We start from the raw sequence: 22,269 nt of genomic DNA, 5'->3' as shown, positions 1-22,269 counted from the left end.
TTCTGTTATTACTGGACATGGGCAATACTGTACTTACGGGCTTCCACGACCGTACTTATATCATCAGCCAATAAAGTTGATCATATTACTCCAATCTTCATAGAGTTGCAAAGGCTGCCTGTTGAAGCTATAGTATTATTCAAACTGGTTTGCTTGACCTACAAAGCTATCCACAGCAACTATCTACCCTAGTTCATCAATATTCTCAAGCTGTCAGTTGGCATAAGCGGCCAGTCGTAGAAGCAAAAACAACCTCCTTCTGGATTCTCCTATCTTCACATCAGTGTTTCCCAAGAACCTCATCCTCTTTATGGAACACAGTCACTGTATCGGAGGACCAAACTGACTCTGCTGTCTTGGCACCAAAACCTAAAGATGCACCTTTGCAAACTGTACCTAACTCAATAAGTCTAATGTTTGGGGGGTTTATATGACTGCATTGCTTCGATCTTCATTTATTACGGGTGTTAGACCTGCTTACTTGGCGTGGATTCCCCAAACCTTTTGCCCTCAGACCTCCTGTTTTTGCTGGTCTTAAGATTCTAGGCACTTTACCAGTGCTGACCCATACTAAAGTGTTTGTGCTCTTTCCCTAAATCTTGGTAACATTATCTTCTCCACAATTGGCATATTTAATTTACTTAAACATCCCTAGTAAAGTGCACTACATGTGCCCAGGGCCTGTAAATTAAATGCTACTAGTAGGCCCACAGCATTGATTGTGCCACCAATAACCCTTAAACATGTCCTCAGGCATGCCATTGCAGAGCCGGTGTGTGCTGTTTTAAACTGTCATATCGACCTAGCAAGTTAACCATCTTGCCAGGCCCAAACCTTCCTTTTTAATCAATATACATCACCTCTAGGGTAGGCCCTTGACAGCCAAGGGGGCAGGGTGCAGTGTATTTAAAACGCAGGACATGCACTTTTACGTTTTACAAGTCCTGGTAGTGAAAAACTCTTACATTAGTTTTTTTCACTACTGCAAGGCCTAATATTCCCATAAACTAACATTGGTATTACCTAATTGCATGTCATAAGCGTAATGTCCAAATGGGAAGATATGACTGGGTCAAGTTTGGTGTCTCTAGACTCCTAATTTAAAATCCTAACTTATGGTGAAGTCGGATTTTAAATTACAATTCTGAAAATGCCTCTTTTAAAAAGTGTTAGTAATGCAAGGGGTGGGCAATGCACCACACAGCTAGATTGGGCCTGTAAATATATTTTAAAAAATCAACTAGCTGACCAGTTGTGGGCTGCTTACTTTTAGGAAGACTAAGACCAAATGCACTAGCCAATTGGTCTATTTCATTTAATTATTCATTTTCAAATCATTTCATTTTGTGAATTTCCGAGACAGATGTCAGATACACATAAAGTTTACATAACATCAAACAACACATAATTGGAACATAGTGACAAATAATGAATAACAATAACTAAATATTTTCCAGTCCTAAAACAGAAAAAACAGGTAACCCACAAATCCAATTTTCAAAAAACACTGGGGTTACCACTCAACGGGGGTCAAAAGAATTTGAGATAACAAAGGGTTAAAGAATTTAATACATATATTTCCCTAAGTTGCTGCGCATATTCATATTCAAATTCTTCCCCTGATGGAAAAAGAGTGCCAACGCGTTTCAAGTCCCAACTCTATTTACGGGGACTCTCTTTAGGGCTTTGACTGGATTCTTGATTAGATCTTGGGCATCTCTCCAAAAATAAGGGGGGTTGTTGTTGAGTTATATTTTCATATCGATAGATTTCTTGAGAAACAACACGCTCTCCTTCATTTATCATTTAGTAATGTGACTGTTAGTGCCGATTTGGTTAAAAGCTTGCTGTTTGAATTAGCACTGTCAGTAAATGCTCGCCGTGGCAGTTCTGTTCAATCGGTCCTGTTAATGACCTCACTTGCTGTTGTTTTTATGAACAGATCTTCATCGTGCTTTTCACATTGCACCAGCTCTCTGGGACGCTGTTCAAACGTTTGGATTCGTTTTAAACAGCGTCCCAGAGAGCTGGTGCAATGTGAAAAGCAGGATGAAGATCTGTTCATAAAAACAACAGCAATTGAGGTCATTAACAGGACCGATTGAACAGAACGGCCACGGCGAGCATTTACTGACGGTGCTAATTCAAACAGCAAGCTTTTAACCAAATCGGCCCTAACAGTCACGTTACTACACAATAAATGAAGGCGAGCGTGTTGTATCTCAAGAAATGTTTCACTATGAGAATATAACTCAACAACAACCCCCCTTATTCTTGGAGAGATGCCCAAGATCTAATCAAGAATCCAGTCAAAGCCCTGAAGAGAGTCCCCGTAAATAGAGTTGGGACTTGAAACGCGTTGACACTCTTTTTCCATCAGGGGAAGAATTTGAATATGAATATGCGCAGCAACTTAGGAAAATATATGTATTAAATGCTTCAACCCTTTGTTATCTCAAGTTCTTTTGACCCCCGTTGAGTGGTAACCCCAGTGGGTTTTTTTAAATTTGGATTTGTGGGTTACCTGTTTTTTCGGTTTTAGGATTGGAAATTATTTAAAGTTATTGTTATTCGTTATTGGTCACTATGTTCCAATTATGTGTTGTTTGATGTTATGTGAACGTTATGTGTATCTGACATCTGTCTAGAGAATTCACAAAATGAAATGATTTGAAAATGAATAATTAAATGAAATAGACCAATTGACTAGTGTATTTGGTCTGAGTCTGCCTAAAAGTTAGCAGCCCTCCAATGGTCAGCTAGATGTTTTGATTTTTTTATACTTTTAAAAAGTGGGCATTTTCTTGTGTTAACCATTTGATGCCTGCAGCCTGCCTCAGTTCACATGTCTGGGTTGGATGACAGCTGGGCTTTGCGTATTCCACCTAAACAGCCACACCCAATGGGAGGTTAGGTGTGACCTGATGGGCCATCCTGACTGGATGGGAGGGAGGAGCAGGGCACAGCCTCTCTTACCCCTGACCAGGATGTGTCCTGTCCACACACAATGGGTTGCAAGCATCCCTGTAGTGAGTCTGGAGCCAGAGCAGGAAGGGAGGACATCTGTGCACGTCATAGGCGTTTGTTTGAAGTCTCCTCCACTTCAAAGGCACCACTGAGTATAAGTACTGGACCTCAGACGACACTACCACTTCAGTACCCTGCCGGAACTGTGGATACTGTACCAGGAAGAAGGACTGCTGTGCTAATGAAAGGACTGCCACTCTGCTGGAATTCTACTCTGCTGGATTCCTACTTTGTCGTACTGAACTGCTGCCCTCTTGCCTGGGTGAGAAGGACTGGACCTACATCTCTTGAACCCAGAACCCTGAGTGACTCCAAGGACAAGTTGGCTGATCTCCTGATCTGAAGCCTCAGGGACATAACAGGCTTCCAACAACCTTCTAACTTAAAGTGGACACTGCCATCGGTGATTCTACCTTGCCAAGTGGTGCCACGCCAGTCCTGGACCCTTGGAAGTGGGCGTAAGGCGCTTACCAGAAGAACCGATGCATTTTCCCTGCTGAGCGGCACATCCTGTAGCCAAACTGATGCATCTCCTCGGGTGAGATGCGCATCCTTGAGCAGAACCAACGCATTGCTGCTGTTGTGTGGATTGGGCCCGGCGCAGAAGGTCTGCATTACCCTTGCATCTTTGGAACCAACACATCGCTGAAGTTGCGGCGCATCTCCAACCTAGGTTCTTGCCTTACAACTCTTTGGAACCGACTGAGCTTAATGTACTTTGTTCAGCGGGCATAACCTGGTCCCTGTAGCTGGCCTGTGCTCCATTGGGGTCAGCCTGAACTTGTGACTCTGTCCCGGTCCGGTGCAACCAGATATCCCTTGTTGGCGCTTTGTCGTTTTTGGTGCTATTTTAACCTAAAACTTTGAAATTCAATATCTCTGGTTTCCCTGATTTCATGTTTGACATTTTGGTCTTGTTTTATTTATTAAAATATACTCTATTTTTCTAAACCTGGTGTCGGGTCTTTTTGTGTGGTGTTTTCACTGTTTGTATTGTATGAAGTGTTGCACAAATACTTTAGACATTGCCTTCAAGTTAAGCCTGACTGCTCTGTGCCAAGCTACCTGTGGGTCAACACAGGTTAATTTGAGGATTACTGGTTCTTTACCCTGAGTAGGATGTGGTTACTGCTTGACCAGGGTTGACTCCCCAGTCAACCAGGAACCCAGTTTCTAACAACCGGTCTATACAACATTGTGCTGCTGCCATTTTGCTACTTGGGTTCTGGTGTCTTACCTCCCTTAGGTTTCACAACCAGGCCCTCACTGGCTCCTCCCTATCCTGCCCACCCCATGTTACCTTTCTTCTGTGCCATCCCCTCTTCTTTCTTCTCCTTCCCCAGAGTTCCTGCCCCATTTCCCGCCCATTAATTTTCTCCCTCATTGACTCCCTTATTCAACTTCCCCCCTTGCCTCTTCCTCTGTATCCTGCCCCACACTCTTTGCCCCCTTCTTCCTAACTGCCTGCCCACTTACACACATCCACTCGCCCTTCCTCAGCTGGTTATTCTTTTCCCCTCACTACTCTCCCTCCTCTGGAGCCTGCTCCACCCGATCCTTGCACCCCTTCCCTTCTTCTCCTTTCTTTCGGACTCTCTAGCCACTTACCTACATCCACTCACCCTTCTTCATCTGCCTATTATTTACCTCATCTATGGCTTTCTGCTCCTTTCTCGCCCTCTGTTGATTCCAATAATTCTTTAGGTCTTATGTTGAAATTAAATGAAATTAAATGAAATGAACAAAAGGAAAATACATTTTTAAAGTGCTCAAATACCAATTGGCATCAAGGCGCCTTGAGTCATCCAAACCATCTAAACAATCTCGTGGCCGGGGAATAAAGCAGCTGCATTCGATTTTTGGCCCTCGGATCCTTATTTGTGTTTTGACCTTCATGTCACTGTTCCCATACCTCATGGCGATGAATGCTATATAAAACTAGTAAATACATAAATAACGGGTCTGGAGGCGTTATGTACAATGTGTGTAGGAGGTCTTTTGTATGTATAATAGATGGACAGAGAGTTTATTCTTCCCCAGCACTAACAGACCATGCATTTGTTCTGGGGTATCACGGATACGTAAGTGGTTTCTTTAACAGTAGCTCTGAGTTGTCGCTCTTTGCCAATTAACGATGGAAGACATTGTCCTCGACTTGTGGTAATACCTTGATTTACGTCACCCGTCTCTTTACCATCGCACATGGTTGAACAGTCTTACGTGCATTCTTTTTGCTGTTCCTCACACAGGATGGCATTTTACTGGGAGCTGTTGGTGCCTATGACTGGACTGGAGCTGTCCTCAAAGAGACCAGCAGTGGGAAAATTGTTCCAAAGAGGGAATCCTACCTGAGGGAGTTCCCAGAAGAACTGAAGAATCATGGAGCCTACCTTGGTAAGTAGATCATAACGGTAGCCGCTAAGACTGGACTTCCAAAACCAAGATTATGGCACATCATAGTCTTCCATTGGCTGCGAAGGGTTCTGCACAGCCGTCTAAGGGAGCAAGCACACTTTAATTCCATGCAGAGGTGGAATGTGACGGTATTAAGTTTAATAATATCAACTTGCACATATCATACTCCACAACATGAACTACTGCTATATTGTCCAGGTAAGCATACACGTAAAACTACAAATTGTATTTTCTAACTCTGCATCTACTCACATGGATGATAAAGTACATGTCAGTATTACAAACGTCCATATTGTGACTCCACACCCACACGGAGTGCCCACTCCCAAGCGCATGGTGTGACTGCTCTCTCTACATCAGTGGAGCTTGCACTGCTGATGGCTTTACTGGGTGTACTGTGTGTGTGGGAGAATTCTCACCACTGTTGCCTGTGCATAGGAGAGAAGCTTGCACTGCTTCCAAAGGTATCGCCTCTTCTTTATGCGATAGGGAAGCTTGCGCTGCTGCCACCTATGTTGTAACTGTTATCGTTGTGGACATACTAGTCCCTGTGCAGGCAGGCACAAGGTGAGGAAATAACCTGTACGTCTGTATGCAGAAAACAGCCTGGAGTCCTTTCAAAGAGATGATAGGTGGAAGAAACAGGAAAATGTCAAGTGGGCCTCACAGGATACTGGTAGGCTAAGGGAAGGGAAGCTCTGGTCCATGTGGGGGGTGGCTCACTGGAGAACTGGTGGATACAGGCTAAGAAATGATTGGTAGGACAGTAGGAAGAAGGCATCAGCCGGTTGGTCACATGACCTGCAAATTCTAAAAAATAGGAAAAGATCCAGGAAGTTTGCTATAAAACAGGGGAAGTGCTTACAAGATACATAATTGTGTAAAAGGGCAGCGGAGGAGGCATTCGCCGCAAACGGGGGGAACAGGGAGGCTTGGGAGGTACATTATATCAACCTGATCCTCATAGTTATTTTTTATTTGCGTGGCGTAGGGCCAAGGATGAGTCAAAGTGACCTTTAAACTTCCTCGAGGCTAAAGTCACCAGTTTCTAACGCTACGGGATGTCTTCGCTGATTCTGAAAAGGCACACATAAAGCTGAGAGCAAGTGACCAGTTAGTCTGTATTTATTTGAACCCACCTGGGTGCAGCTAAGGGATTATATCCCAATCAGAGAGGTGGTTTATTCCAGAGAAGGGTAACCTGCCCACTGAAGCCTCTGTTGTCCACGAGTATTGTTTTAAATACAGTGAGCTTCAGCAGACACAAGTCAAGGGCCCAGGGCCCATGTGACGTGGCACCTGCCGACTCTCGTTCACATTGGTATCTGCCATCGCTGGGTCAAGCAACGAATGTAAACTAGACCCAACTGGCATCCACTGTACCCTGTACACTGGCGTGGCGTCTGGGCCCCCTCACTGTGCAAGTAGAGAGAGTTGGCTCACCCTGCGGAAAAACTGTTAGAAACATCAAATCGAAAAACCTGTTTGAGGGAGCCTGCGCTGCTTCTGGCCGGCTGTACCTCTCCGGCTTGAGAGAGGGGAGCTTTGGTGGCCGCGGCTCATGCTGTACAGGGGTTGTGTCTGCAAGGCTGCTGCTTCCCTTCCTGCTGCTGCATGAACCTGCTGTTCATGCAACACAAGCGGGCGGAATCTAAGTGCGAATGTGAGGGAATGTTGTGCTTCCATGGTCTGTTGTACAAGGTTTATGAGTGGGAAAAGCGTCCCCCGCTGCTGCCTGTATTGTACAAACAGCTGCTGCCTGTCTTGCAGTTTTTGGAGATACTTTTTTCTTTGTGTTCCAGCACTCCATATGTGTTCAGTCCCTCCCATATCTCCATCTATGTAGCTTCTATTCCCTTCCACCCGCCCCCTTTCATGTTGCTTCTATTCTCTCCCACCCGCTTCCATATTGCTTCCTTTTCCTCCCTACTACCCTGCACTCTTCACTGCACTAATCTACTCTACGCCACACTACTCTATGCCACACTACTTTTTGCCACTGCACTCTACGCCACTGTATTCTGCGACTCATAACTCTGCACCAGTGCACTCTATGACACTGCACTCTGCGTCACTCTAATATACTTTGCACCACTCTCCTCTGTGCAACTCCACTCTATGCCACTGCGTTCCACGCCACTGCACTCTTTGCCACTGCACTCTATGTCATTTCACTCTATACCACTGCAGTCTATGCCACTCTAATCTACTCTGCGCCACTCTACTCAACAGCACTCTTTGCCACTGCGCTCTATGCCACTGTGCTCTATGCCACTGTGCTCTAGGCCACCACATTCTACTCTGCACCACTCCTCTGCACTTTATGCCACTGCACTATATGACACTTTACTCTACGCCATTGCACTTTACGCCACTGTTCTTTATGCCACACCACTCTACTCTATGGCATTGCACTCTATGCCAGTTTGATCTACTCTGCATCACTCCACTCTATGCCACTGCACTCTACTGCACTGCACTCTGCAACTGCTTTTTATGCCACTGCACTACTCTACACCACTGCACTCTACTCTGCACCACTCTATGCCACTCTGCGTTGTGCACTGCACTCTACGCCAATGTACTCTATACCACTGTACTCTATGCCACTGTACTCTATTCTGCTCCACTTTACTATATGTCACTGCACTCTACTATGGACCACTGCACTCTACGCCACTCTACTCTACGTCAGTGCACTCTGTGCTACAGCACTAAACGCCACTCTACTCAACTCTATACAACTCGATGCTGCTGCTCTCTATGCCACTCTACTCTGCACCACTCTTCGCCAATGTACTCTATGTCAATTCACTGTACGCCATTGCACTCTACACCACTGCACTGTACACCACTCAACTCTACTTTGCACCACTCTATGCCACTGCACTCTATGCCACTCTCCTTTACTCTGCACCACTCCACTGCACTATACCTCAGTACACTATACGCCACTTGTCTATTCTGAACTACTCTATGCCACTGTACTCTAGTGTGCACCACTCTACTCTATGCCAGTTAACACCACTCCACACAGTGCCACTCTGCACTAGTCTACCTCACTCCATAGAATGCCACTATGCTCTACCCCACTTCACACCCCTCTACTCTATGCCACTCCAAGCCAATGTACTCCACTCTATGCCAGTCTATGCCATTCCACACCACTCTATGCCATGCCACTCTAGCCTACCCCTCTGCACTCTACTCAACTCTACTCTGCCAATCCACTCAACGCCACTGCACTCTACATCGGTCTATTCTACTCTATGCCACTCTACTCTAAGCCAGTACACTCTACACCACTGCTCTCCACGCTACTCCACTGTCAGCCACTCCACTCTACAAAACTCTACTCCATGCCACTCCACAGTACTCAACTCCACTCTACACCTCTCCACTCTACCCCACTCCACTCTATGCCATGCCAAGTCACTCTACGCCTCTGCACTCTACGCCACTCCGCATCACTCTAAGCCATGTCACTCCACTCTACTCTACTCCCCTCCACGCTGCTGTGCAACATGGCTAAAAGACGTTGGCAAAACCAATAGCTTTTGCTTAGGTGAAACCTTTTGACTTTGCCAATGATTGTTTAAAATGCCAGTGGCGTGCCTAGGGCAGGAGGGGTTGAATTCCTCTCTGACTGCTGGTGACTACTAGGTCACTTCTGCCTGCCCCTTGTACTCTGTTATGTTTGTTTGAGACTCAAGGTCTAACGGTGTATGTGATTAATAATACATTGTTTCTTTATGTGTGTAGTTCAGTTGTTTGTAGGTTCTAAGCACTGTAAATAATGTGTGTTACTATTAACCAATGTAATGGTGCTGCATCTAACTGCCCTGGAAGAATGAAAGACTGAGTTAGCATTGCAAAGAATTAAACTCGTGGACTGCAGATAAAACCAGATCTCGACAGCAGGTGCTAAACTCACTGAGCTATCCTGCCAGGTGACGCTGCAATGGCTACAGCCATGAACTAAACCCGTGCGCACCGAAACCATCTTCAGAAGTCAGTGGTTAAGTGTGCCCAATCTGTTTATTAAAAACAATTATTGTACACAATTTGTATCCACACTTTGATAATTGTGTTAAGGAACATGGATGTCTTGTTGATATCAATTCTCCAATCTGAACTGGTGTCAGTGAGCTAAACTAAAAATCAACTTCCTCAACTCCTCTAACCCCACTCCATGAACCTCTGGACACAGTGAAACTTAAATACTATGAGTGCATCTCAGCTGAAAAACTATCAGAACCCTAGAACAAACTTTGTTCTCGCAGAATAATTTGAGTAAACGACCCCACCCTTCCTCAGGAAATCTAAGGCGAGTGTCAATGAAGGTTCCATACCGAGACCCCAGGAACTTGCATCAAACTAACGCAATGTCTGAATTTTAGGCCGCAGCTCTATCAACAATAAAGTTATTCAATGTGTATAGCACAGTACAATACACAGTTGCCAGAGCCATGTAGGCTGCGGCAGCCGCTTTCACATTTAAAATGTTATTTAAATACAACTATTTACTTTTTCTTAAAGTTACAGCATGTTTTACAGGTATGTTTCCGTATTTACAAAAAGCAAGTTTTGTTACATTTTATCAAAATTACATTTTATTCACCATTCCAAAGACTATGTTGGTTTTCTAAAATCTAGACATATAGCAATGCAAGAAGTGTAGCTCATGAAAGGTGACATGGGGCGTCTAATATCATCATCATATATTACTCAAATGATCAAAAACCTACTTTACCTCACGTGTGCCATCGATATTCTCTCTAAAAGCAGCTTAACGAAGTTAAGATAAGCAACTGTGTGTGACAACCAAAATAAATGTAAATATTGGCCACGCCACTCAGACAACCACTGTTGGTGCACTCATCTAAGCTGCAGAAAACCTGCCACCCTGAGAAACCACCATGTGCAATCCCACAACCTCAGCACTATCACCCCCTGCTGCCCCACACTCCTTTCCTGCAGAGTTTTTAATCTAATTCACATACATTTCACCAGGTTACAGGGTTCCATGACTCTCCTCAGGCTACCAATTCCCTCTGCTTGAAGAATTTTTGCTCTGCACTAACGACTAAGTAAAGTATCTTATTGACTAACATATTTCTAGTAATATCTGTGACTTATCTCGACTTGTGTGTGCGTATCCCTGAATTTCCAGAAGCAACCTTGGTGAATCGGACCCTAGGAGGGAAGGTCACTTTTCTGAGTAGAGCTCACATCCTGCCTGAGAGCAAACAATCTCACTCGCGCCTCGAACAGGCGTGTGGTCCTGCTGTCTCTCAAATATGGAGAACTTCATATGTTTTTGAACACTTTTCCTTTTCCCATGACTTAAATGATTAGATCCAATCAATTGAGAAAATCTGTTTATCTAACTTCTGTGAAACTAGAACTAAATATGTGTGAGTGAGCACAGTGCAGGCGATTGACCACATAGCCGAAACATCTGGCTGCTGTGTTACCAGCAACCAGGAGTGCACATCAAACTAGATCACGATCTTTCACATCAGGTGGAATTAAGTGAAAAAAGATTGGGATTCCGTTACTATATATCCTTAACGTTCAAGTGAGAGTAAACAGTTTATTAAAAATGTAATCAATTCAATTTATATTTATCAAATACCTGAGCCATGTGCCATGTTTCAAAATCGAACCCTTAAGTAATCACATCAATATGGACAGCCTGATAACTTCATGTTGTTTGGGCAGCATTGACTTTTTTATTTTGACTCCCTGTTCTTTAAGTCACAGAGGGATACTAAGTCACTCCTCTTTCAATGCTCTAGGAGTGGGAGATCTTGGTGAAAGAACAGTTTCTCCTTTAGTCCTCAACTATAGCTTGTGTGTTTCCAGTCAATTACAAGCGAGGAAGTACAAAAACTTCTGCTTTCTATAAAATCCGGCTCCCCACAGAATCCTGTCCCCCTACTGTTATGCATCAGTCTGCCCAGAAGATCTGTGATAATCTCACCCCCTCATAAAACAAGTCCTGGAATCAGGTTGTTATCCAGAAATCTGGAAAAAAGCATCCGTTACACCTCTCTTAAAAAAAACCAATCTGGATCCTACTGAACCAAAAAACTATCGCCCCATTTCCGGCCTACCAATGGTGGCTAAGATCTTGGAAAAATCACTAAACACAGTGCTAATAATCTATTGGACACCTCCCAGCTTGGTTTCCGTTCACGCCATTCCACCAAATTTGCCCTGATCCTTGCTACCGAAGAGATCCTTAGGGTGATGGATGAGGGAGGAAGGGCGATCCTTGTGCTTCTGGATCTATCGGCCGCGTTTGACACCGTGAACCATACGGTTCTGGTGCAGCGGCTGAGGCATGTAGGGGTGGAGGGGACCGCCCTGGCCCTCCTGTCTTCCTTCTTGGAGGCAAGAGAGCTGAGGCTGTTCTGGGATGGCCCGAAATTGGACAGCTTCCATCTCCCATGCGGTGTCCCACAGGGGTCCACCCTTTCTCCGACAATGTTCAACATCTATGTCACCCCGTTGGCTAACCTTATCAGGAGGCATGGTTTTGCCCTGATCTCTTACGCTGATGGTTCGCAACTTGTCATCTCTGTTACCAATCAGCCTGAGAATACAGCCGCCGGTTTCCATGTCTGTCTCACTGAGATTATGACCTGGATGACACAGCTTCCTGAAAATAAACACAGACAAGACAGAGGTGATGGAATTCGGCCCGGGCGAGCCCCTGTGGAACAAGTGCTGGTGGCCTACTGATGCTGGAGAATGCCCACGACTGGTAAATAGTGTCAAGAAATTAGGGATCATCTTCGACGAGAAACTGAACTTTGGTGCCCAGGTAAACAGTCTTACTTCATCCTGTTTCTTTCTGTTAAAAACTTTGAGAAAAAATCTTTCCATACATCTCTCAAGAGCTGCAAAAAACGGTGATGATAGCACTTTTTCTATCCAAGCTAGACTACTGCAATGCCCTATTCTTGGGCATCGATAAATTCTAACTGAGAAAATTGCAATCCCTACAGAATGCCGCGGCGAGATTACTCCTGGGTATACCCAGAGGACAGTCAACCTCTGCAGGAATCAAGTCACTCCATTGGCTTCCCATCAAACAGTGTGTGGAATTTGAGTCTTTAAGCCTTGTGCACAAGGCAATATATGGCGATGGTGCCGAGGACATTCAAAAACTGTTCCCACCATACATCCCATCACGTGCTCTTAGATCTGCCAGCCAGGGCCTTATTAAGACCGCAAAGACCAGACGGGCAAGATGGGGGTGTAGGGCGATATCACAATGTGCGGCTAAGCTCTGGAACAAATTGCCTTTGTCCATGAAGCTTCAACCCGACTTGCAGTCTTCCAGGAAGAGCCTGAAAACATGGCTGTTTACTTCCGTATAGGCTCCTTGTCAACACAGCGCACTGTTCCTGTCCACACACCTCAGCGACAAGACGCCACGGCAATCGAGCGCTATATAAGTATATAAACATAAACATAAACATTCATGAGGTATCTAGTGGAGCTGCTTTCCTCCTCAGAATCCCTGTCGTTGATGTCACCATTGGTGTACATGAACTCTCTACAAGGTGAACCATTTGAGGAAGGGTTTTACTCCCTCAAGATAGCTTCCATAAGGCAAGGGCTTTTTATCCCTACCTGGAAGGTCTGTAGTCATTCACGTGGTATAATTGCAAACGTTGTGATCGGGTTGCGTGATTGGGTTGGGTCTTAGGAACAAGAGATATGGTCAAGCAAAGTTGAACTTCGGAGTGGTCTCAGAAGTGCGCATTGACTGGAAGGGTGCATAGTCACTTTTTACTTTTGAGTTTGATGAAAAGAAGTTATTTCGCGCTTACAGAATCCAACGCATGAAAAGTTCATTTGGCAGACAACCATCATTAAGAGTGCATCTGTTCAATACTTTAATTCAAGTTGCAGGTACTTGTTGAAACATATCCAAAATGGTAGGATGGTTTTTATTTTTTGGTGAATTATCATTGGTCTGTCTAGTGATTTTAACAAACAGAGACATGCAGATACGTGTCTGAGACACTTCTTAGTGTAGAGGTGGGGGAATCTCCAGTTTTCCTCCTATAGTAGAGCCTCAGTAAGCTCCATCTTTTGAAATTCTTGACCCGATGGCCCATCCGCCCAGGGTATGCGAGGTCACAGTGGTCGATGTCAGGGCGAGGCATATGCCAGTGGTTTGTTTTTTCCTATGACCACAGTGTGACTCATGGTGGACCTGGGCAAGAAAGCAGGAACGTTTTGCTGATGTGCAGGGGAAAAACGTGCACATTAGCAACATTCGTTTTTTCTGTAGCATGGTCAAGACTTCTGGCGGGATGACAGGCTGCTCACCAGCTTCTAAATAGGCCTGGGCGGTAAATTCTGTTCGCTCGCGGAATTTGCGGAATTTGGGTAATTTCGCGTTCTGCGTAGAACATGGAATTGCCCGAAATTCTACGTTCCGCGGCTTCGCTGAATTTTTTGCGTGTTCGCGATATAGTTCCCCCTGAGCACGCAAACAGCATTCGCGTACAGGAAAAAAGCATCACAAACAAGCAATTCCGCGTGCTCGCGGAATTTCTACATGCTCGCGGAGATTTTTTACCGTTTCGCAGAGCTTTGCGTAGCGTGACTACGCAAATTCCGCCCACCCCTAATTATGAGCCCTGGGAACCTTGGTCGAGTGAGTTACGCCTTCCTTTGAACTTCCTGTACATTTAAAGTAACAGTATTGCATTGACCTTCTCTTCTGAGAAGATCCAGGGCCATGGGGAAGAGAAGATTGCCCTATGGGTGCTCAACTGAAGGCTCATAGGGTTGAGTTGAGACCACCGAGGTGGAACCGGCTCTTGTGAATGTGTCGGAGGCTGCTGAACGTGTTCAACGTAGTTCGATTCAAATGGGGTTACCACACACAGATGTACTGAAGAGAGTTTATTTGTAAAATAGGAAGATTTTTGCTCTTCCTTTTTCTTGGTGTAAATGTATTTATTTATTTTTTTAATTTGAAACATCCTGAGGGAGAATGGCGGGGAGCGTAGAGTGGCGATAGCTTTTCATGTGCATGTCTGCCTAGGCTGATCAGCGCTTGTCTCTCTATCTGCAGGTTACACAGTCAATTCAGCAGTGACCAGGAAACATGCCCGGGTGTACGTGGCGGGAGCACCCAGGTTCAACCACACTGGCAAAGTCATCATTTTTACAATGCACAACAACGAGAATCTCACCATTCATCAGTCCCTGAAAGCAGAGCAGGTAATATGGGTACAGAGACACACCTATAACATGAGGAAGGTGACGTCTTTGTAACAATGGCACAGGGCAAATGCCTGTCTAATATACGTGAGGTTCAGGCTTGGAACCATTCGTGTTCCATATGGCAAGGGGCTCTGTGCATCCATGTAATTCACAGATAAGGGGTCAGTGGCATCCTTCCAACACACACACAAATTGGCATGATATAATCTTTGTGGCAAAAAGACAAGTGGCATGGTGCTAGCCCTAAAACTAAAGGGCTAGAGTCACAAAGATGCTTTTGTCATACATAAAAAAGCATGAAGACCAGTTACACTGGTGATGAATAGAATGCAGTTCCTAGTACTTAGGCATCCTTATAACGAAAGGGAACGAGAGGCCAATGTGTAATACACTAAAGTGGCCTCGAGAGAGCCTTTTAAAACCTGACAGTGGGCACGATAACATAGTAAAGGAGAGCCTCATATATCACAGTTACATAAAGAAGGCAACACATAGCAACTCCTGTAACACACAGGGTAAGTGCAAGGATATGCCATTTTGAAACGAGGCCATGTCTTCCCTATGGTGCTCAGAGGGTGCACGAGGGGTCATCACTAAATCTCGCTGTATGGGAAAGAGCGGCATCAAGTGACAGACAAGTAAGTGGAATGGTGCCATCCTTGTCTCACATGCTAAAAGAAACTGTGACATCCCCGTAAAACATTTTAAAAGGGGGACATTATAACTCGGCACTTTGATATTCCTGTAAGATACAGGCAAAGGGTACAGCACCAACCCTGTTGCACAGAGAAGGGAGCAGTATACCATCCCTTTAGAAGTGGGAAATGGGCATGACACCACCTTACAACACATGCAAGAGGGCACGCTGCCATCACTATAACATACACAGGGCTGCTAGGCACCATCTGCAAGGAGCACATATCTAGAGGGTTGTATGACACGACCACTCTTTCCTTTTCCACGCGTTCCTTAACAACATGAGCGGAACAACGAATGCGTCTGAAGCACACATTCCATTTACAATGCAAGACGTTACAACGACTTGCCTTATGGGGGGGGCGCTTGACTTTGCAATAGTATAATTTACTATTACAACTCCAGTCCTCGCAACAGTAGGGAAAGCGTTGGATTTACGTAACGACATAACTACTTGCATTGTAAATGGAATGCGTGAGTCAGAAGCATTCGTTATTCCTTCCGCATTGCAAAGGCAACGCATTGTTCGGTGGTCGTGGTATTTGCTGTTTACCCTCTACAACACACAAACAAAAAAGATCGGGCCATCTCTGTAACAGATAAAGGGCACAAAGAGACATCCATGTAGTTTTTAGTCAAAGGGGCTTAGTCATTTCTCTAGTCCACTGAGGGGGCACACTGACATCTGATCCATGCATTTAATTATATTACTTCTGTAGAACTGTTTGATACATTCATCACTTTCTCTGGGAGACTGTTCACTAGATCAAATACCTATTTCTTTATGGATTATTAGAACATTGGAATGTGGAGCACTCCATTGAATACAATGGAGTGCTCCCTGCTTCTACTGGCCGGTGAAAGCCCGCAGAGCAACATTCCAATGTTTCTTTTGTTCACAGCTGTTCCTGTGAACAAAGGACTCTCGGAGCCGAGGGGAATTAACCCCCCCTCGGCCTCCAAGAGGCCTTTGTTTATTTGTGAGAACATTCTGCCCTCTAGTGGCAGAATGTTCTAATAGCCTTATAGCCCTTCGTAGCTGGGCTATACCGGCCATTAAAGTCCTGCTCCCTTGTTAAAGGTCTGAGCCGAACGCTGGAGCGAGCCTTTAATTGCCTGTATAGCCCGCTATGAAGGGCTAAAAGGCTATATTATTACATTCATCGCTTCCCCTAGAAAGCTGTTTCACACATCCATCCCCTTTCCTGGGGCGTCTCCATGTTTTTGCCTCTTGCTATTGAAGGCTGTTCCATACGTGAATCTCCTCCCCTAGAAGACTACACTGGGCATACATAATTCCTGTGGGAGATTTTACACACATTAATTTCCTCTTATAGTACTCAGTTTTTTGGATCCACAATTTCTACTGGAGTCTCTCCACACATCCACAATCTACTCTGGGTGTGGTTGAATTCAGCCGTCACCTCGACTGATCCTTTTCAATGACTCCATCACTTCGTCTGAGCGCTGTTCCACACATCTACCCAATTTCTTAAGCTCTGCCTTCCATCCACCAGTCGTTAAAGGAACAAAAGCTTCCTGGAATGCTTTTTAATCTGTAAAGATATTTTCAGTGCAGTCAATGTAGTGTAGCTAGTGCAGGGCACTTAGGTGTGCTACGCTTGCTCCAGTGGCATTGGTCTGCAGTGCACATGCAGGAAGCACCTCACAGGGGCCAAAGACTGCTGAGTCGCTTCACGGTAGCTCCAGTGTCTTCATGCCCCGCTGACTGGTCTTTTTTCTGTTTTTCCTAGATCGGATCCTATTACGGAAGTGAAATTAACTCTGTTGACGTTAACGGCGATGGGATAACAGACGTCCTTTTGGTGGGAGCTCCCATGTACTTCAGCGAGGGCAGAGAAAGAGGCAAGGTGTATGTGTACATCTTAAGAGAGGTAATCCAAATGCCTCTCGCCTATTTGTCGCGGGGCTTTCGACATTATTCGGAGGGTTGTCAAGATGTTTGTGTGCATCAATGGGAGTGCATGTTCAAGCTTATCGGAGATTTTGGATGCTCCAAGGGATGAGGGTTGTATGTACATCGGTTCTGTAGATTGTGTGATTTTAGCTATTTTTCTATATTGAGCCGAAACCTCACTGAGACACAAGGAGCCCACTGTCACATGTTAGCACAAGATCGTTGAAACTTAAAGTTGTTTTGTAGGTGGATACCTAAAATAATTTTCAGGAAGCTTATTTCATATACAGGTGCAATGTGCCAACATATAAACCCCTTTTGTTGATGATTTGAAGGGCCGGGACCAGGTGAGTTGTAGGAATGTCTGAAAGTTGGAGCTCTGTTTGATGATGGAGCCTGGGCAGGATCTTCTGATAGTGCTGTATTGTTGTATTGTTCCATAGGTAGTTCCTTGTACAGTGGTTGACAGCATGGAGGGACTTTCAAGCCAATGCAGTCTGATCAGTTTTTGTTTGGTGTTTTGTATTTTATTGTTTTAATTTGGTGTCATACATATTATCATCTTGATTTGGTGTTATGTAGATTATCTTCTTAGATGGGTGTGATATGGTGTATTGTATTTTAATTACACATAGGTCATCATCTTGGTGTTGTGCCATATGTATAGGTAGCTTGTTCGGAGCTTGGTGTATTCTTGTTGTAGTAGATGGTCATAGAGGTTATCTTTTTAAATTGGTGTGATGCAAGGTTTCATTTTGTTTTTGTGTTATGAACGTTATTTCTTCAATTTCAATTTCAATCTTAATTCGATCAAGTTAAAATGAACATAAAAGTACAAATAAATACATAATAGTAAAATTTTCTTAAAAACAGCAAATAATTCATCATAGATTCTAGAATAAAGACCCTAATACAATAAAATCATTTCATGTGTTAAAACTATACAATTGAGTTATCGCGTAACAAGCTCACAGATGTTAGCACCCCCCCTCCCCATCTCTTTCTCATGCAGGCCCATAGGAATGTCGCCACCGCATAGCAAACCAGGGGGTCGGGTAACAGTTTTAAAAAATATAATGCCACCCGACACTCGACACTGATTAAAATTCCTTTCTTTTAAAATTAGATTAAGGTAGTCATTCCTGCAAAAAAAAAATAGATGCAATTCGTTTTGTGGTGAAAGGTTATCGCATAGACACATACTTAGATCCGAGTGGCTATATGTTTTTTCTGGATACCCTAACATCAGAGGGATCATGTTCATGCAGAATCTCAATAATATAAATCAGTGTTGCAGCCAGGTGACATTTACTAAATAGGAGTACCCCCCTCTGTTAATGGAGGATTTTGGCGGTATATGCAAACCGTGTGTTTCTCTTTGTGGTATTCCTTTCGCTTGTACGCAGACATCAGTAAGAACATGCTGGTGACCTTTTGTTTAGAAACCTTTCTACGAGCCAGTGGGTCCTTAAACAATTCAGGGAGACCAATCTCCTTTAGTACTGACTCCACATAGCTGAGCCACCTAGACATCTTCCACTTGTCCATGCTTAAGCAACTCTTTATTATTGTTTGTGTAAGTTTCACTGTATCTCTCCGCCAAATTGAATGCTAAAGGAGAATTGGGGCTAGCTGTATTGAATCTAAAATGTAAGGTAAGCCCAATTCCAAGCGTAAAATATAATTTGAAGAGGAGAAGGGAGACCCACTATAGATTTAAAAAAAAAGCTGTTCTCAGTGGTTTGCAGAGGTGTTGGCGCTACAACACCCCACACACCAGCCCCATAAGTTTCTGCTGCCTTTACCTTAGCCTGGTAGATATGTTTTTAGGTAGAAGAGGTTTAGCACCCAATTTCCGAGCAAAGGATTTAACAGCAGTAATACCTCTCTCCATTACATGCTTCCTTCCACCAACTTTGACCACAATAGGTCTTTATCAAAGAGGACCCCCAAATAGGGGAAGGAGTCCATCACCTCTATTCTTTCAGCATCCGCGTACAGATACGGTGTTTTGTCTCTTATTTTCGCCCCAATATAATTACAAAGGACTTAGTTTGGTTTACCTTCAATTGTAATGAATCCATAAAGGAAACATACGTGGTTATCAGACGTTGTAAACCAATCCCTGTTCTGGCGATTAACACCACGTCGTACGCGTAAGCCAATATTGGTAGCGGTTGTGAGTCAAAGATAGGGACATCCCAGGAAGCCACGGTAAGTGCTTTTTCGACTCCATTTGTGTATATGGAGAAGGGGAAAGGGGCAAGGAGGCAGCCCTGCCGTACTGCCCAGGCAATTTTAAAAGGGCGTGTGCAGTCTCCATCCTTGGTATAGCGGACTGATGCCATGGCATTTAGATACAATTGTCTGATGAAATTTAATATGGGTTGATCAACCCCCATCGCCTCCATTATATTACATAGTTTAACATGGACCACGCAGTCGAATGCGGCTGTCAGTTCCATGAATGCCATGTATATCTTTTCGTCCTTCGTTCTGGTGTATTTTTCTATGGTCAGTGCTAAATTCAAGCACTGATCCACGGTACCCCTACGCTGCTGAAATCCATATTGGGCCTGGATTAAGATGTTATTTTCCTTAGCCCACCCCTCTAACCTAGAGAGGAGGAGGCGGCCCATCAGCTTTGATGTTGTATCCAGCAAGGAAATCAGTCTATAATTCTGTGGGTTAGCCCTGTCTCCTTTTTTATAAATTGGGACAATGACGCCCTTTGACCATGATGGAGGGGTACCTACCAGAGCTATACTATTCAGCGGTACCCATAAATCTGGATTTTCTTGAAAGAAATCGATTGGGACGCCGTCCTGTCCTGGGGCTTTTCCCATACTACATGAGTCTAGTCCTACTTTGACTTCAGTAAATGAAAATGAAAGGGGAGCATGGGAATTTTGCTCTTCAGTAATGGGGGGGATTGGGGTGTGAGGATTTAGGGGGAAAATATTCTTAAAGTAGGAGACCAATGCCGCCTCATCTACATTTGTATCTGTTGTAGGGTCGCTAGAATTTTTAAAATATGGTGCATTTACTAGCTTCCAAAAATAACGGCTATTTCCCATACTGGCTGCCTTATCAAGATCCCCCCATAAGTCCTCCTTGATGACTTTTTCTCTATTTTTCCATGCTAATTTATATGAAGGCCACAGTGTTTTTATTTGTTCCGGGAGTACTGGCCTATTTTTCAAGGCGTGGATCAGAGCCTTCCTCGCTTTAGTGCATGATGAGTCAAACCAGCCCCTACCTTTTACTTTATTTGGCACTTTTGTTCATGTAAGTGCCGATTTTACCTTCTCTAAAATATCACAAAAAGCTAACTTTCCCTGCATCAACTTCTGGATCTAAACTCAATTGTATGTTATCTCGTGTGTTTAGTATAATATCAGGGATCATCTTTATTTTATCAATGTGGGCCCATTTCAATTGGACTCTGTTTTTCCTTGCCACAGTTGGAGTTTCAACTTGTTTGTGGCTATGTGTGTCCCATATAAATACCTTCAGCTCTGTGGATAAAATGGCATGGTCACTAAAAATCGAGAAAGAGTTTTCTACCTTGGAAGCCCTTGAGCTAAGGGGAGTTCTTAAAAGTATGTAATCAATCATTGACTCCACCCCGTTTCGGTGGAAAGTACCCACTGGATATTCTGTAACGGGGTCTGGATCGCAAATTACTTCCATGTTTAGGGAGGCTAACGACCTATATAGGCAATAGCCATACTCATTGTGTGTGAAATTATATATTGGGTTTCCCCCCCATGTCCTCTAGTCCACAAACTGGCAATGCGTTATAGTTACAAGGATGTATGTTGAAGTCGCCCATCCAAATAGCATTGACGTTTGCGTTCTTAATGTTGAGTGCAATGTTATCTATTGCCTTGCAAACCTCACTCACAATTAAGTGCATGTTTGGGCCAAATCTATTGTTATAAAAGTTTATTAATAGACATATCCCTTCCTGTTGTATCTCCATCATAAGAATGTGGAAATTAAAATTTTTGCAATCACACTTTTTTACTTTTACCGGTAAATCATTTACGGATTAGGGTCAGGATGCCCCCCCTTGGCCCTCCCCAAAATAGACGGTATTGCTTCGGTCTGGAAGGAGCAGTATCCATTTATGAACACTGGCCCCACAGCCCATGTTTCCTGAAAGCATACGATTTCATGATCTTGCCATACGTTTAGCCAGTTATTGTCACTCAATTTGGGATCAATACCAGCCACGTTCCATGAGGCTATTTTTAGTGCCGCTTTTTGTGTTCCCTGTTGTATTATGGGTGGCTCTGGTCTCTCACCAATAACAGGGGCCGAGATGGACTGACTCTCACAGGTCTCTGGGGAGTTTGTTTTCAGTGACTGTAGTCAGTCGCAGGCTTCAAGGACAGATAGAGGTGCAAATCTATTCTCAAGCCTCAAATCTGTTAGCCTAGAGATCCCCGTGATGGCCCCCGTGTCTGACACTCCCTGTGCTCAAAATAGCCCCCTGTTGTCTGTGGGAAAGGAGGTCTGTAGAAAAAACCCAGTGGTAACATGGTAATATGCGAATTTCCCCAAAAATGATCACCTACATTTTCTAGGAAATATCTCACAAAAATTCATTTTTGAAATTTAGGACCACACAGTCTCCCTGCAATTCTTTCCTTGCCGGGCCTACCCAGGGTATTCTTCTAGCCATAATCATTTGACTTCGTAGGTTCCTGCCTATGCCCCCCCCCCCCCTCATTCAAGTTCTGGGCTATCAAGTGCAGGGCCTTAGACATTAATTGAGCTGTTGATTCTGCCTGACCCTCCTGCAGCGGAGGTACATTACCCAATACCATAACCAGGCGAGCAGCCGCTGGGGGGAGATGTAAAGTCTGAATTCCAGTCATCGATGTCCCCGAAACCGATCTTTTAACCTTCTGGTGGTCCCCTTGGCTGCCCTTCCCTGGCAGGATTCT

At 44.3% G+C, this 22,269-nt stretch overlaps 1 protein-coding gene across 2 annotated transcripts in view; it reads left to right on the top strand.

Annotated features, from left to right (window-relative positions):
- Nucleotides 1-22,269, top strand: part of ITGA11 (integrin subunit alpha 11) — a 508,108-nt gene that overhangs the window by 293,247 nt on the left and 192,592 nt on the right. For both annotated transcript variants that reach the window (XM_085644636.1, XM_085644637.1), the window contains 3 exons: nt 5,277-5,421; nt 14,549-14,697; nt 17,151-17,291. In XM_085644636.1, the coding sequence (XP_085500762.1) occupies nt 5,277-5,421; nt 14,549-14,697; nt 17,151-17,291 (435 nt within the window). The remainder of the gene's footprint in view (nt 1-5,276; nt 5,422-14,548; nt 14,698-17,150; nt 17,292-22,269) is intronic.

This window comes from Triturus cristatus, chromosome 3_1 (genome assembly GCF_964204655.1).
Source record: "Triturus cristatus chromosome 3_1, aTriCri1.1, whole genome shotgun sequence".
In the NCBI taxonomy this organism is placed as follows: Eukaryota; Metazoa; Chordata; class Amphibia; order Caudata; family Salamandridae; genus Triturus; species Triturus cristatus.
This window is presented reverse-complemented; position numbering and strand designations above follow the sequence as displayed.